The sequence below is a fragment of the Bombus vancouverensis genome, chromosome 4 (assembly GCF_051014615.1).
Source record: "Bombus vancouverensis nearcticus chromosome 4, iyBomVanc1_principal, whole genome shotgun sequence".
In the NCBI taxonomy this organism is placed as follows: domain Eukaryota; kingdom Metazoa; phylum Arthropoda; class Insecta; order Hymenoptera; family Apidae; genus Bombus; species Bombus vancouverensis.
Genome location: NC_134914.1, coordinates 17,898,215 through 17,914,339, shown reverse-complemented (window position 1 = coordinate 17,914,339; position 16,125 = coordinate 17,898,215). Strand labels below are relative to the sequence as shown.

General features: G+C 29.3%; 4 protein-coding genes across 17 annotated transcripts; 3 read left to right on the top strand and 1 right to left on the bottom strand.

Moving 5' to 3' along the window:
• The first annotated feature begins 90 nt into the window (after positions 1–90).
• Positions 91–3,771, top strand: LOC117166686 (PMS1 protein homolog 1). 3 transcript variants are annotated; one of them, XM_076617911.1, is made up of 12 exons: positions 91–459; positions 563–683; positions 767–931; positions 999–1,135; positions 1,346–1,462; positions 1,533–1,679; positions 1,752–2,212; positions 2,282–2,540; positions 2,606–2,723; positions 2,797–3,109; positions 3,175–3,319; positions 3,410–3,771. In XM_076617911.1, the coding sequence occupies exons 1-12, from the start codon at positions 322–324 to the stop codon at positions 3,518–3,520; spliced, it is 2,232 nt and encodes a 743-aa protein (XP_076474026.1). In that variant the 5' UTR covers positions 91–321; the 3' UTR covers positions 3,521–3,771. The 3 variants fall into 3 exon arrangements, with proteins under 3 accessions (XP_076474026.1, XP_033206777.2, XP_076474027.1); XM_033350886.2 differs by having other exon boundaries at positions 999–1,273; XM_076617912.1 differs by having other exon boundaries at positions 409–459; positions 567–683; positions 999–1,273.
• A 471-nt stretch (positions 3,772–4,242) lies between these two features.
• Positions 4,243–10,094, top strand: CkIIalpha (casein kinase II subunit alpha). 4 transcript variants are annotated; one of them, XM_033351002.2, is made up of 8 exons: positions 4,243–4,431; positions 5,559–5,712; positions 5,849–5,960; positions 6,041–6,253; positions 6,922–7,116; positions 7,198–7,549; positions 7,670–7,747; positions 9,175–10,094. In XM_033351002.2, the coding sequence occupies exons 2-8, from the start codon at positions 5,618–5,620 to the stop codon at positions 9,525–9,527; spliced, it is 1,398 nt and encodes a 465-aa protein (XP_033206893.1). In that variant the 5' UTR covers positions 4,243–4,431; positions 5,559–5,617; the 3' UTR covers positions 9,528–10,094. The 4 variants fall into 4 exon arrangements, with proteins under 4 accessions (XP_033206893.1, XP_033206891.1, XP_033206894.1 ...); XM_033351000.2 differs by having other exon boundaries at positions 5,481–5,712; XM_033351003.2 differs by having other exon boundaries at positions 5,481–5,712; positions 7,670–7,763; positions 9,175–9,314.
• A 2,222-nt stretch (positions 10,095–12,316) lies between these two features.
• On the top strand, positions 12,317–14,533 carry Uba5 (Ubiquitin-like activating enzyme 5). 8 transcript variants are annotated; one of them, XM_076617621.1, is made up of 8 exons: positions 12,317–12,451; positions 12,653–12,742; positions 12,829–12,931; positions 13,059–13,194; positions 13,266–13,462; positions 13,531–13,717; positions 13,799–14,135; positions 14,204–14,533. In XM_076617621.1, the coding sequence occupies exons 3-8, from the start codon at positions 12,897–12,899 to the stop codon at positions 14,320–14,322; spliced, it is 1,011 nt and encodes a 336-aa protein (XP_076473736.1). In that variant the 5' UTR covers positions 12,317–12,451; positions 12,653–12,742; positions 12,829–12,896; the 3' UTR covers positions 14,323–14,533. The 8 variants fall into 8 exon arrangements, with proteins under 8 accessions (XP_076473736.1, XP_076473733.1, XP_076473734.1 ...); XM_076617623.1 differs by having other exon boundaries at positions 12,446–12,577; XM_076617625.1 differs by lacking the exon at positions 12,317–12,451 and adding an exon at positions 12,484–12,577 and having other exon boundaries at positions 12,638–12,742.
• Arp6 (Actin-related protein 6) lies at positions 14,488–16,008 on the bottom strand. Of its 2 annotated transcripts, none has more exons than XM_033351013.2 (3): positions 15,780–16,008; positions 14,737–15,708; positions 14,488–14,650 (listed from the first exon to the last, which is right to left on the bottom strand). In XM_033351013.2, exons 1-3 carry the CDS (start codon positions 15,851–15,853, stop codon positions 14,521–14,523), a joined length of 1,176 nt encoding a protein of 391 aa, XP_033206904.1. In that variant the 5' UTR covers positions 15,854–16,008; the 3' UTR covers positions 14,488–14,520. The 2 variants fall into 2 exon arrangements, with proteins under 2 accessions (XP_033206904.1, XP_076473732.1); XM_076617617.1 differs by having other exon boundaries at positions 14,737–15,703; positions 15,780–16,005.
• Positions 16,009–16,125: the final 117 nt, after the last annotated feature.

Genomic DNA, 16,125 nt, shown 5'->3' with positions numbered 1-16,125 from the left:
ATTTTAACTATTAAATTAGGTCCGTCGTCAATTACGTATTTTTAAAATATGACACTTATGGGTTTCATATTTATAAATTCCCGCGCTTGAAAATGCGGTCCACTGAATGTCGTTATAATCGCGTTCTTCATTTCTAAAGTCGTATACGATCTATCTTTTCCATTTCATTTGTAAACAAATTTTAAAACAGATATTCGCGCGTTGATCTCATTAATTTATGAGTGGATACATTATGTGATGTACAAAATGCACAAGATATAAATTTGATGTATAAAGAAATGTTAATGCCTTAATGGATGTTCGATAAATCTGACGTTCAAAATGATCATCTCAGCTTTAGACAAAGACACAGTGAAACTAATAACTACCACTCAAGTTATAACTTCGATATCTACTGCTGTAAAAGAATTAATAGAAAATGCGTTTGATGCTGGTGCTAAAAATATTGAAATTAACTTGGTACTACATTAATTTTCTTATTCTGAGCACATTTTGTTCTTTAATAATTACTTCAAAGTACTTAAAAATTTTTATATAAAGTTCATATTTTTAAAAATGTTAGATAGATAATGGATGTACATTAATAGAAGTAAAGGACGATGGATGTGGTATTTCAAAAGTAGATGCTCCTTACATGGCTTTATCATCTTACACATCAAAATTGTCTAGTTTCTCCGATTTAGGTATGTAGTTATATTACAAAGAAAACATTTACATAGCAATGCATAATATGATTTTGCATTTATAATCATACTATTATTTGTAGAATCTTTAGAAACATATGGATTCAGAGGTGAGGCCTTATATGCATTGAGTGCAGTATCGGATCTTACAATCATATCAAAAACAGAACAAGATGAAGCAGCTATATCTTATACTATAGATCATAATGGTCATATCATAAATTCAGAACATTGCCACAGATCTACAGGTAGCAAGACAACTTCAAATATTTTGCTTCAAATTTTTTAAATATACATTTATATATCTCTGTTTAGGAACAACTGTACAAGTTAAACAATTATTTAAACAAATGCCAGTGAGAAGGCAAATAATAACAAATTTAAAAAAAGTTACTCAAGATATTAGAACTTTGGAGTCCTTAATAAAAAGTTATGGAATATGCAAATTTAATGTACGAATAAATTATAAAGTAAATAATAACATAATATTTGCAAAACCTAGTATAAGTAATCTCGAAGAAGCAGTTACATATACTCTTGGTAAAAAAATAACATGCTGTATGAATTGGATAGATATTACAGATACAGATGTAATTATATACAAAATTTTATGTATTTAATACTATATTTCATACTTTAATATATGAAAGTATATGTTTTAGATTAAAATTAAAATAATGGTTCCTTCAAAGATGACACAAGCAACTGAAGTGTTACAATCCGGAGGACAATATATTTTTGTAAATGATAGACCAATTAAATATAAAGAATTAGAAAAGGTATATACCTTACTTAGCCTTTCTTTTAATTAGATGATGCAGTTTCAAAGAATTTAAGAGTTATTTCCAGGTAGTGATTAAAATAATTTTCGAAGCATTAGGACAAGAATCGTCATCAAGGAAAAAACCAATATTTCTTGTATATATTTTAATAAATGCAGCAAACATAGATGTTAATCTAGAACCAAATAAAACTTCTCTCCTTTTTAAGGATCAGGTAGTTATATTTGCAAAAATGGTTAATTGTATACTTTTTTAAAAATTTATATGATGTATATTATGTGCACAGAACATGGTTATCAATATAATAGAAAAATATCTAGAAAATTTTTATGGAATACAAAGAGAAATGCAACCAGAAAATAATTGCGAAAGTTCATTTACTGATTATCAAGATTATACACAGAAAGTAAACATTAACAATATTGAAAATGAGGAACCTGCATGCAAAAAACGAAAATTACGCTTAGAAGGAAATTTTGATAAACCTATTGAAAGGAATATAAATACCGATGAAAATGTAATAAATAATTTAAATTCTACCGAGATTAATAATTTCGAACATAAAGGACAACCGCAAATTTCTATAAATATGCAAATTTGTAATGACGAAAGTGCTGAAAAATGTGGAAAAAAAGTAGATGACTTCAATGTTCAATTACCATCTCTAGATTTAAGTGAATCAGATTCAAATGAATCACAGAATTTTGCATTGACTTATTCCAATAACGATATTTCTCATAATTCAGTGTTAGTATTTATAATATAGGATAAAAAATATAATCTAATTATTTTTAATATATTTTTTACTTTGTATAGTGATAGTAATACAAAAGAAAACACAGAAGATACTCCACCATTTGAACTAAGTCCATCATCTGAAACATTCAGTCAGTTACCTATAGTAGATCTAGGTGAGGATTTTGTATTGTTCGATTCTTCTAATACAAATACAGATGAGAAAGAAAATAAGATAAAAAATGCAGAAACAAACATTTTGCATGCTGAAAATAAATTGAATATGAAAAAGTCAATTACATTAAAAGAATGGAGTAAAGGACACGTATCTGGGTTGAAGGTAAGATTTATAAGAAATCCAATTCATGAAATCACATGAAATATATTAAAAAGTGATTTTTACAGGGAGGTACGGATATAGAATCTTACAATTGTATAGAACCAAAGGAGTCACCAAATATCAATCCACATACAAATTTATGTGCAGGTTTTCTTAAATTTTCAAAATATGCCAGGTCAGAAGGTAAAAGTATTTAACATACACAACTTAATTTAAATACGAAATATACATATTAGATCTGTATTCTTATTTTTAGTGATAGAAAAAGATCCTAATATGACAGCACCTCAAATTGCCTATCAAATAACTAATCTTTGGAAAAAGTTATCACCTGAAGAACGTGGATACTATAGAGACCTGGCACACGATGAGAAATCAGAGCACAATAAAAGCAAAGTGGAAACAAAAGAAAAATGTATAGTAAATATTAATAAGAATAAAAATAGACTATTTAAAGCATTGGAAAAAATGAAAACAATGAATATGGAGAAAAAAGAAAATTTAGTCATGAGAACTACTGTATCTTGGGATATAGATTTAAAAAAAGTTACTGAAAATTTTCTAGATAGGTAAATATTGAAGATCGTTATGCATTAATGACACTATTATTTAACATTTAATATAAACATTGCAGTCCTCCATGTGAAAATACTGACGTTGTTGTTGTTGGATTATTACGTACAAATTTATGGATTGTTTATAAATCTGCACATATTTGGATTTTAGATGCTGAAAATCTTAAAAAAAAATTACATATAACTGATATGAATGTGAATGAGGTAAATTAGACAATAGCACATCAAATATGCAGTGTTATTCATATTATTATTCCATCTGGTTATTTATTACATAAATTTTTTCTCTTATAGGATAATGCTAAGAATATAGAACAACTTTTACAGCAATGGTTTTCAATAAAAAATGACTTATCTTTATTACATCCTATACATTCATTAACACAAATCAAGGATACTGTTTAGCTTAAAATGTTGTAAACATTATTTAAATAATAACCCTGTTAAATTTGAAATATAGATGTTTTTTTATTTTTATGTTTATTTAACATTTAACGTAAATATAGCTAGTAGTTTATTATAACAAACTATCATCTGCCGTGTGTAAGCATAATTTATTATATTATATTACATTATATATTAATCTTTAATATCTTTTTCACGTTTAATTTATTAAAGACACACGTTGAGACACGCGATAATGAAGATATCACCATAAATTCTGATTGGTCAATATGTATGAAGTATACTAAAATATTTTACTAAACATGTACATGAGTTTCCCTTCTAATTAAAATTAACAATTCTTTTGAATAAAAATGAACATTCCTCGATTAAATAAAAACCTTGTTATACAAAAAGGTTTATATAAGTACTAATATTTTTATAATTTATTTGTTAGTAATATCTTATTTTAATACGTACATATTGCGGATGGAATTTTATTACTATGTGAAGAGAATGATATGTATAAAATATTGAGAAGTTAATATTAAATTTTATATGCCTATATAAAACATATCAAACACGTATACTGTATATATAAAACTATGTAGTTAATTGATGTAAACGATAATATAAGAACAATAATATCTCTAAAGGTTAAGTCGATAATTTAAGTAATAGTAGTAATAAGATTTGATTGAAGAGACGGTTGAAGGTTGGAGTTTTCAATCTATATATTTGAAGTTTGTGGTGGATTGTTGGCTGCCATCTTGGACCTCGGTCGTTTGAGAAGCCGGCCGCCCGCAAAAATCTTTGAGTTTCACGCGTTCGCGCGGCCTCACGTATTCCCTAAGCAGGTTGCGTGGTTTCACGACGAATTTAGAGATCTGCTGCGGTCAAACTAATCAAGATTCGGGTCCGGAATGTATTAGGTGAGTCCAGAATAAGTCAACATTAATTTCCTGATTGCGATGGCGTGTGATTTATCTCGTACATGTGTGTTCGTGCCTTGTGCTTGTGCGTGTTCTAATCCCTGTTGCGATAGTAGATTAATTTTTACCTACATTTTTGATCTTTAACTTAAATACCAATTTTCCCTATATGCCAATTGTGCTTGTATATATAGAATTGCTCTTTTGCTAAATCACAACTTCAAATCACAGAAACGAATTGATAGTGTTCTGTGAGCTCACAATCAATAGACTTCTAAGGAATATGCAGTTCATTCGTTGTAATCGGTGAACACGTTTTAAACTTTGTTAGTTTCTTATATCAGGATTCAGTTTTTTCTTTGGTTAGTCTGCTTGCTATCATATAATTATTTTTAGTGAAGTTGTTTTGATTCTTCTAACCATATAACTCCTTTTTGTAATTACACTCAGTTAAATATCATATAGATGTTTTTAATAAAGATACTATTAGATAGTTTATAAATGAATTTATCTGTATTCTGCAGAATTTATATTACAAGAAATTAAATTAAATGTTTCAATTATAACTCAATGAGATACTTATATTTTCTTTACTATGTTATTTTAATTACGTTGCAACTATTATTGATTTTTAATTGATACACATAATTGTCAATTTATTTGCATCGAATGTAGTATAGATGTATTTAAATATTAGAATTTACTCATTTATTGTTGTGTCAAGTTAAGTAAAAAGTATATAAGAATCAAGAGAATGTTTAGATTTATGATTAAATATTGCATTGTATTAATGAATTTTTCAATGTATACATGAATATAAGTGCAATATTGAGTTGCCTTAATAGATACTATTATCATTGATATTATAAATTATATTATTGACACTAATATTTTAATATTTGATTCAGTTCATATGTAAACATAAGTTAGTGTTTAGCAAAAGACTATTACACATTCATATATATTCATATATTATCATCAATTTTTTATATTTCTCTTATTAATTTAAAATATGTTTAATTTTAATATGATTTTTTTTAATGACTCAGGTGTATATTTGTCCTCGCGCATTTATAACTGGGTGAGTGGAAGAGATAAATTAACTAGCTTTTGTAATTTTTCAATAGACAACAGTGAAAAAATAGCAATCCACAAAATAAATAGTAGTAGTGATATATCAGAAAAAATGGCACTACCCAGTAGAGCGCGAGTCTACACAGATGTGAATTCACACAAATCCAGAGATTACTGGGACTATGAATCCTATGTTGTCGACTGGGGGTAAGTGTGCAATAAAACATTCTGTGTGTATTTAGATAAATGTATCTATATTTGTGCATATCTATGTTTGTATGTATATATATATTTGTGTATTTCCCTCATTTTATTTAATTGTAACAAATTTTTTGTTATATAGACAACAAGATGATTATCAACTAGTAAGAAAATTAGGCAGAGGAAAATATAGTGAAGTATTCGAAGCCATAAATATTACAAATAATGAAAAATGTGTTGTAAAAATTTTAAAGGTAAAAAGAATAAATTATGTTTTAGTAAGCGAATTATAATTAGCCGAAAACTCTAATTTTCATGTGATTTTAATGTCTAGCCTGTAAAAAAGAAGAAAATAAAAAGGGAGATTAAAATCTTAGAAAACCTCAAAGGTGGGACCAACATAATTACACTCCAAGCTGTTGTCAAAGATCCGGTGTCAAGGACGCCAGCACTGATATTTGAACATGTGAACAACACAGATTTCAAGCAATTATACCAGACGCTAACAGACTACGACATAAGATACTACCTCTACGAATTATTAAAAGTGCGTGTATTGTTAAGTGCAATGGAACAGTCCAATGTGAATCTTCGAGATTATTATTTTGATAGATGTAGGTGTATATCATAGGTTCAAGGAAGAGTTCGAAAATATTTTATTTATACAAATTCATTTTTTCCCTCTATTACCATTGTTTTATTTAGTATTAGTATTTTTAGATAAAAAAATACTTCATATGAAATTTATTTTATCTTTATATTTTTATTTTGCTTATAACTATATCTTTACTCTTTCAATGTTATGATATTTGAAATTTAAGTATTTAAACAGTTATAAACTTGCATATATAAATTTTCTATGTTTCTTTCTTTCTTATGCTTTTTATTAGTTTATTCTAATCATGAAGTACAATAAAATATAATAATTTTAGAAGTATCTTATCTCAAAAGGGTTAAAAGTGAATATACCAAATGAAAATATGATGTAGTGCCTTTCTATAAAAATACTGAAATTGTTCTTTCTTATTAGTCAAAGCATATAAAAAAAATCCTTAGTTTCAGAAATTTTAAAAATTTTCGGACTCATGAATATTTAAGTAAGTAATGTGTCGATAGTGTTTGATCCATTTTGCATCTGTGGTTGAATAAGATGTAAAACGAAAGAGAAAATCATTAATAATGTACAAGAAATGGTCGTCTCCTATTTCTGTTTAGGCATTGGATTATTGCCATAGTATGGGAATAATGCATAGGGACGTCAAACCGCACAATGTTATGATAGATCATGAAAATCGGAAGTTACGGTTAATTGATTGGGGTCTAGCAGAGTTTTACCATCCAGGTCAAGAATACAATGTACGAGTAGCTTCGCGTTATTTTAAAGGTCCAGAATTACTTGTAGATTATCAGGTTTGTGTGCAATTTCTCATATCTTTAACTGTATGTTATAAGTAATTTATGGATAATATGGCTTCTTCTTCTGTATTGCAGATGTATGATTATTCATTAGATATGTGGTCCCTTGGATGCATGCTTGCAAGTATGATATTCAGGAAAGAACCGTTTTTTCATGGACACGATAATTATGACCAACTAGTGAGAATTGCAAAAGTTCTCGGGACTGAGGAATTATTTGAATATCTTGAAAAGTACCATATTGAATTGGATCCTCGTTTCAATGATATTTTAGGTCGACATTCACGTAAACGCTGGGAACGTTTTATGCATTCAGAGAATCAACATTTGGTATCGCACGAAAGCCTTGATTTCCTTGACAAACTTTTGCGTTATGATCATTACGAAAGACTTACTGCACGCGAAGCTATGGAACATCCTTATTTTTGTAAGTATTATGAAGTATATTTAAATTTTGCGCTATAAATTTTAACAGAAAATATGAATGATGTGATACTTCGAAAAACCGATAGTTTCATTTTTATTTTTCCATTCTCTTTCACTTTAGATCCAATAGTAAAAGATCAAGGTCGATTAAACATGGTATCATCGTCACCTACTCCCATAACAGGTTCGTTGCCTGTAGGTGAGTAACGGCCCAGGTAATGTCACCACCTCAATTTCCAATTTATAATTATTTAACCATATCATTCACGTATTGTTGAATCGACCATGAGAATCCCGTGAATATTCATTCGCATCTACGAATATGATGCGTATCAATTGAACATCCATGAAGTTTGTATTGATTCGAATTCACAACTTCTATTTTACGATATTTATAAAAACAAAGAATGAGAAAGAATGCCGGGAATATGAACACGTCGTGTTTGTATTGTAATGTACGAATACACGCAGTTCTGTTGGCATTCAATTGTTGACATCGTCCGGCACTGTAGAATTTGACTAATTCGCAATGATAAACACTGTTCTTGTAAAGTGTTCAAACGTTGAGCGTGGAAACACATTTATGTTGAAACAAATCCTTGCTATTAAGTACGGAGATTTTTCCCATTGCGAATTAGTTAAAGTAAACAACTGTGTTACGCTTTACGCAAAGTCATTCCAGGCATCTAAATAACCAGAGCAAGATGTACTACATTGTGGCGAGAATACAGACATCCATTAGTAATACTTCTTTGATCTAAAATTTCAGGTGTATGGAATGACCAATGCGACTTATAGTCATATTATAAAGAAAACATACGAAATAGAGTAATGTCGACCGTTAATAATGCAAAACGATCTTTTTTTGCAAGTAATATATGTTTTATTTTTCGCGGTACATTATATTTCAGAATTTCAAATATTCTTGACTACTGATTTTTTTTATCTTCTTTCTGTTTCTTGAAATAAGAAGATCGTTTCAAATGGTCGTAATGTGACTAAAGATGCGACTAAACAAATGTTTGATTTGAAATATTTAAACGATTCAAGTCTATGTCGTTTAGTATCGATTAATGTATGATTAGAATGAAGCGTATAAAATGCTGATTTTTCTTATATTGTCGCATCAGAAGATCGGTTATAGTGATACCTCGCCGATTATGCGATGAATGCATTTTTCCCTCAACATTAATGATGGGAAAAAGTCGCACGCACTAGAAATAATACCTGGAAGAAAATGTTTGATTCCTCCTTGACAAACAATAAATATTATAGAAATTTATTTATTTAGATTCGGATCTGACTAGCTTTATATAATAGTCTCCAAAACCGTAAATAGATTGGAACAGAATAATCGATACATAGAACGTTCAGCAAATAACAAATGAAATGTGCAATCGTAATGATAGTTTCGAGAAAGAGTGTGTCAGATATACACTATTTTCAAAATCTTTCGATGATTAGTAACTAATAACAGATACGTATGTAGTGTGTTTTCTATAAATAAGTCGATCCGTATTAAACGACAACTGGACTTGAATTGCTCAGTCATTTCAAAACAGGCATCTTTTTAGTCAGTATGCGTATTTATAAGGAGCGTGCGAAGAATCAAACATTTTCATTTAGGTATCGATACTTCGCGCGAGGGGCTTAATCCCATCCCTAAGCGTGACTGTGAGCAGCGTACCGGTTCGTGGAATAAACCGACTGAAAAATGTGGCAGGACAAGTTGGAAATGGGACTCAGAAAACGATGAAGTATTCATCACATCCGTTTCATCCATAACACACGGTTTACGACTTTTGGTTAGTTACAAACTAAAACCTTTCATTCCACCCAAACTTGCAAAATTAAGAAGAAGAAAAGTATTTTGTATGATGGCGGACCACTCTTTATGTAAATGGCAATTATATGTTGACGTGGTGTATAAAGTTCTACATTTTAGACATTCCTTGTTTTTTATCCTGGGTATTACTTAAAAGAATTTACGTTTGTTATGTCAGAAGCAATCCATTATGTGCGACCGAGACCTTAAATGGCACAAATGAGGAGCAAATGATACGTTTCAAAACTACTATCGATTCTACTATATTGCAAATAATTTAGGAACGGAAGAAAGTATAGAATATTAAAATGAAATCTATCAAAGTATGTGCTCTGTCCATATTGGCCGGTATGCATGTGCCATTAGTAATTGTATGTTGCTTTTCTCTATTTTTTTAATCTGTCATTTCTGTTGTTTTCCTTTAACGCTGCTGCTAATGTCACGATCACGGGAAATTTGTAAATGCATAAAGATGCGATTAGATCATGTTATGTCACTTCGAAGATCGTCCGTCATAAGACATTATAACAAAAATGATGCAAAACAAAAACTATATGTATTTGCATCCACACAAGCGCGTACGACACACATACACATAGCACATATGTGCTTACACTTAACATGTACCTTAGGCCGCTCGATTTAGTACTTTTAACGATGATAAAAATGTTCGTTTATATCTGATACAATGATAGTTGAATAAAATGTTTGTTATAGCCAAGTACTCTTTGTGCTCTGTGAATACCTGTATATCCAGTAATAGATGTTACCAAAGTACTGGTAAAGACTTAATTGATCAAATTTTGAGAACATAATATCCACATTTCTATGACCATTTCGCCGTTTGTATTTAGAAAAAGTAAGAGAGAAAGAGAGAGAGAGAGAGGAAAAGAGAACTGTTAAGATTTTCAATTTAATTTTCATACATTGATCAAAACGAGAATTCACAGGCACCTTAAAACACTTGGCGCCAATAAAAGCCTACGTACATGAACAAGACACACGTCGATAAATGAAAAAAAGAAACATTTGTATTGCTGTACATTGTGAGCTTAACGCGCTGGTCAAAAACTTAATGTCAATAACACCCACTAAATCGATCGAATTATTTCGAATACAGCATTACCAATGTGTTTCTTATTCAATATGTTTATAAATTGAACATGTAATTATTTATATACGACCGTAAGTCAGTTTATTGTGTACATTTCAAAAATTTTCTTTGAGAGGAAGAAAAGGAGAAAGAGAAGAAGAGTGACGTACTTTTAAAGAATGTATAGGAATAGAGCACACTCCACTTGTAAACCATGTCCTTTCGTATTATTTCGAAAGAATTCGTCAGTTCCTATACGTATAAATTATGCATAAAGTACGGTCAATTCAATATATATATATATATACACATATATATATATACAAAATAATTTTACATATGCATATATATATATAATACATGCACACACATATAAATATATATACAAGTGTGTGTATATGTGTGTATATGTATATATATATATACAAACACGTAGCATATTATAAATGCGTACCCTATCAAGCGGAGTGTGGATTTGAATTCGAAGAGCGAGGTATGCTCTCGAATATTATCGGTTAAAGAGTAATGTTCGCTTCTTATTCTGATCATTGCGCCGTTTTTGCCTTATTATCATGTATTTAAAGATTTTATATGTATATATATATATGTATATTTTATTTTTCAATAATGCATAAAAAATATATATACATATATACGTAACGCAGATAAGTGAAAATAAGTGGAAAGAGTAGACGTATGAGATGCATACTGCGCTATAAATGTTAAAGATGTAAAAAGGAAATACTTTATGTACAAGTATAAATACATTTTATTTATTCTGCTTATAACTGTCGTATTGCTCGAATGCGACAAATATCTAATTTCAAGTCACTTTCACATGGCAAGAACGGCGCAAATATAATTGTTTGTCCAAATTTGATAATTCTTCCCTGTTCATACGTTAAGTTTACGATAATCTAGTTTAGTTTTATAGGAAAAAACTATTGAATAACTACTATTTAAATCTGCAAATTAACTTAGACAAAAAAAAAATTAAAATAACGAATTGTCACTAATGTAATTAATATATTATGCTAAATTTTAACGTTGATATTTTATCTTGTAACATCATAATTTAACACTATTTTGAGGACAGAATGTATTATTAAACAAATATCACTAGGAAAGCCGTTCTATCATTATCATATATTATAGGCCAGTTTAAAAATTTCTTTTTCCTATTTTGTCTAAGAACGGCTATATCCTGGTAGAAGAAAGTGCACCTAATATTTCAATATATACTAAATGTACATTCGAATTTTATATTCATTCATAATAATGCCAAAGCGATAAAGTGAAATTGTTTACATACTTCTTCGTTTTCTGTTTCTCTCTTCGGTTCTAAATTTTTTTTCTAACGCGGGCTATTGGAAAATGAATTATTCTAATGCGGTTGAGGTATGACAATAAAATTAGCCAAAATGCACGGATCTACTTTGATTTAAACTTGTCATCGATCATAAAAGCATGAAAATAAAAAATTATCCATCCTGTATTACGTGATCACATGTTTCTAATGTTTTTCTAATATTTACTCTTAAAATTAGTGATACAGTGGCTAAATAAATAATAACGAAAAGTTTCAAAATTTTCCTTTATGCAGGTACAAAACATTTGTGCATATATGCAGTGTAACAACAATATGTATAATTTACGATACGAAACGCTGTAATACTAAACAATGCTGTATAGAATTAATTGAAAAAAGAAGCAGATACAATTTTGTTTGTATTAAAAAGAAATAATAAATCTTATAATTATTGAATTTTTTTACTGAAATTAAACAATATCTCATACTGATTTCTCACTTTTCATCATTATCATATAATTACAATTCTACACATAGTCGTATCTTCATACATCTCATTTTAAATCTGTATAATTGATTTTCGAAAAAATTAACATTTTTATTATTTTAATGTAGGAAAAAAGTGGTAGGAATTTATAAGTAACTATACGAAATATCCTTTAATTTTGTAGCATACGTAAGTACGTACTCTGCTTGGATAAATCAAGTAGAACAGGTTATGTTTCTAATTAAGAAATCATTATAAAATTCAGTAAAAGTTATTATAAAATTCGAACATATCGTATATGAGATTAATTACCAAGTAAATAATTTTTATTCAAAATTGGATTATTCTCTTTATCAGTGTGTTATGTGTATAAAGATTTATATTTTGCAGCGCGTATCGTATAAGTATACATGCATGTGTAAATACGTTGCTTTGCACCTGCAATAGAATAGCGTGCCATAACAGCAGTTGCAGTTTAAAGTAAGTACAGCTGGTTACATATCTTTGAAAATTACTTATAATATCCATAATGGATGAAATTGATGAATTGAGGCAAAAAATCAAAGAACTTGAAGACAAACTACTTCAAAAACAACATAAAAATACGTTTACTACAAGAGCAAAAATAGAACATATGTCAAGTGAAGTGACTGATGCAAATCCTTACAGGTAATTTTTGCTTATATAAAACTTTTCCATTATATTAAATAGTTTGAATTATAAATACTTCAATTATATACTCTTTGATACAAAATTGAAAGAAAAATATCTTAATGTTTCTTTGTCCTTTGTTTAGTCGTTTGATGGCATTAAAACGTATGGGTATAGTAAATAATTATGAAAGAATAAAAGAATTAACAATTGCTATAGTTGGAATAGGCGGAGTTGGTAGTGTGACTGCAGAAATGCTAACAAGATGTGGAATTGGCAAGGTAACAGTCTTATATAAAGTCATAAATGAAGAATTTATCTGTTTTCTAAGTAACAAACAAGTAAATTTCAGTTGATTCTTTTTGACTATGACAAAGTAGAAATGGCTAATATGAATAGACTTTTCTTCCAACCTTACCAAGCTGGCCAAAATAAAGTAGAAGCAGCAGCAACAACATTGCAATATATTAATCCAGATGTAGAGATTGAAACTTACAATTACAACATTACTACAATGGATCATTTTGAAGATTTTACAAATATCATAAGGTACATAAACCTAATTTTTGAATAATTGTAATTAACAATATCTAAGTAACATTAAATTTTATTTTTAGCACAGCAAGTTTAAATGAGGGTCCAGTAGATTTAGTTTTGAGCTGTGTAGACAATTTTGAAGCACGAATGGCGATTAATACCGCATGTAACGAACTTAATCAGAAGTGGTTTGAAAGTGGGGTATCTGAAAATGCAGTTTCAGGTCATATTCAATTTATTATTCCTGGAGAAACAGCTTGTTTTGCGGTGAATAAAAATAAAAATTAAAGTATAGGCAAAGCATTAAAGCTTAAACTTAATTTGTGAAAAATATCATTTTATTTCTAGTGTGCTCCTCCATTAGTAGTAGCAGAAAACATTGATGAAAAAACTCTGAAACGAGATGGGGTTTGCGCAGCATCTTTGCCAACAACTATGGGAATTGTTGCAGGCTTTTTAGTTCAAAATGCATTGAAGTATCTTTTAAACTTTGGCGATGTTACCTATTATTTGGGTTATAATGCTATGCAAGATTTTTTTCCTAAAATGATATTGAAACCAAATCCAAACTGTGAAGATAGGTATTGTAGAAAACATCAACTAGAATATGCGTTGAAACCAAAACCAGAACAAAAGATAGAGAAAACAGTCGAAGATAAGCCTCTTCATGAAGATAATGAATGGGGTAAGTAACATATGGAAAGATAAAATATTAGTACATGATTAACAAATTGATCTATTGCTTCATTGCAGGAATTTCTCTTCTTGACGAACAAGATCAACAAATGGATGAAAAATCTCAAATTAATCAAATTCCATCTGAATCTGATGCTAGTTTAGAGGAACTGATGGCACAAATGAAATCCATTTGAGTTTTATTCAAAGAGTTTCCAAGAATAGTAATAATATTTCATACGAATAGTAATATTATTTATACATTCCACTTATATTTTTTATACTATTCGTATCACACGTAAAAAAAAGAGATTAATATATGTCGCGATATTATATACAATATACAATATTGTACACATATGTACGGGTTATTCAATACAACAAATTTATTAAAGTTAGACATCAAAACGTTCGAAACAAAGATTTTGGCCCTCTTCCTCGTAATCCTCTCTAGTTACCAAAAGACTTGAAAATATTGGATCTTTTGAAAGTGTTTTACCACCGTGCCATGCATATGTGATTGGACTGGAAACAATATGTAACAGTAGAATATGTATTGAACATTGAAATATTTTCAGATGTATCAGTTATAAAATTAAATGTTTCGTTACTTTTCAGGTAAATGCACATTTATCGTATATTCTGCAGGTGCTAAGCTTCTAACTTCCTTGTAAATTCTTTCTTGGAATCCAGGAAATTTTGCGTTACCTCCAGTAAGAATAATATTAGACAAAAGATGCGGCCACGTCTCTTCGTCGCATGCTTTCAAGCAATCCATAATTGCTTCTGGAATACCCATTTGACGAATACCAACATCCGAGGGAAAAAATAAAATTTCGGGTATAGCAAATCTTTCATTGCTTAAACGTAGAGTTTGTTGTTCATTAGGAGGTTCCGGATTTTTGAGGAAACCACGTCTTAATGTTGTATAATCTGGTAAAACATAATCTTTGACTATAGGATTGTTTTCTAACTTATTTTTGGCAGTTTCCATATCCTTGAAAAATTCTGAAGAAACAAAACAAGAATCCTCCTTCACCTGATTTATTACATAAGTTTCATCCATAACATGAAGCTGGCGATAAGATATAATTTCTTTGAGGTGATTTGTAAGAAGTTTTCCACCCACGTCAATGCGTCTAATACCTTCTTTAACTTTGGTATCATTTATATATGGTACTATGTGTGTAAAGCTATAACCACTATCAACTACAATACAACATTTTGTATTAGGATTTTCCATTTTATATTGATAACAAGAGAGAGTAGAGCTATTGATTCTTAAGAGACTTTGACATTCGTATTCTTCAAAAAATATTTCTGTCATAGCTTCTTGAATGGTTGGAAAATTAAATAAAGGTTCAGTTACAATTACAGAAAGCTGATTCAAGTTTACTAGACAGCATTCTTTAGAGAATATATAATCCCAGACAGTCTTCTGAACGTCCCAATTTACGAGATATCCTTTTTGAAACGGTAAGATGTAAAACAGACCAGATGCATCTCGACATTCTTCGATTTGATTTCCTACAAAAGGTCTTCGTCGTTCGCTTTTCGCTTTCATTATACAATTTGGAACTAATCTAAAAATAAATCCGTTAATAATTGTACTCTTTTTTGTTCTAATTTAATTGTTTTCCGCATCATAACTTACTTGGCATTGTCGGAAGCTAACCCAACTTTTGCGGTATAGGCACCATTATCAAGAACAAAAGTAGAACTACTCATATTAATAAAGTGATTAAATGATAAGCTAAAATCCGACTGTTTCTTTATTCCGTTGTACAAACTTAGTTAATATGTAGATGTAAAATATATATTAAAACAAGTTTCATTTACTGGCTAATTCAAAATGTTTCATTTATGCCTTAAGCGCTTAGAAAGGCGCCATGTTTTAACTTCTTTTATGTATGTACTAATGTACATGTATGTATGTATGTATGTATAGGATATTCATTAAATGTTATGCATTATACATATTACACGTATGATTCGTAATC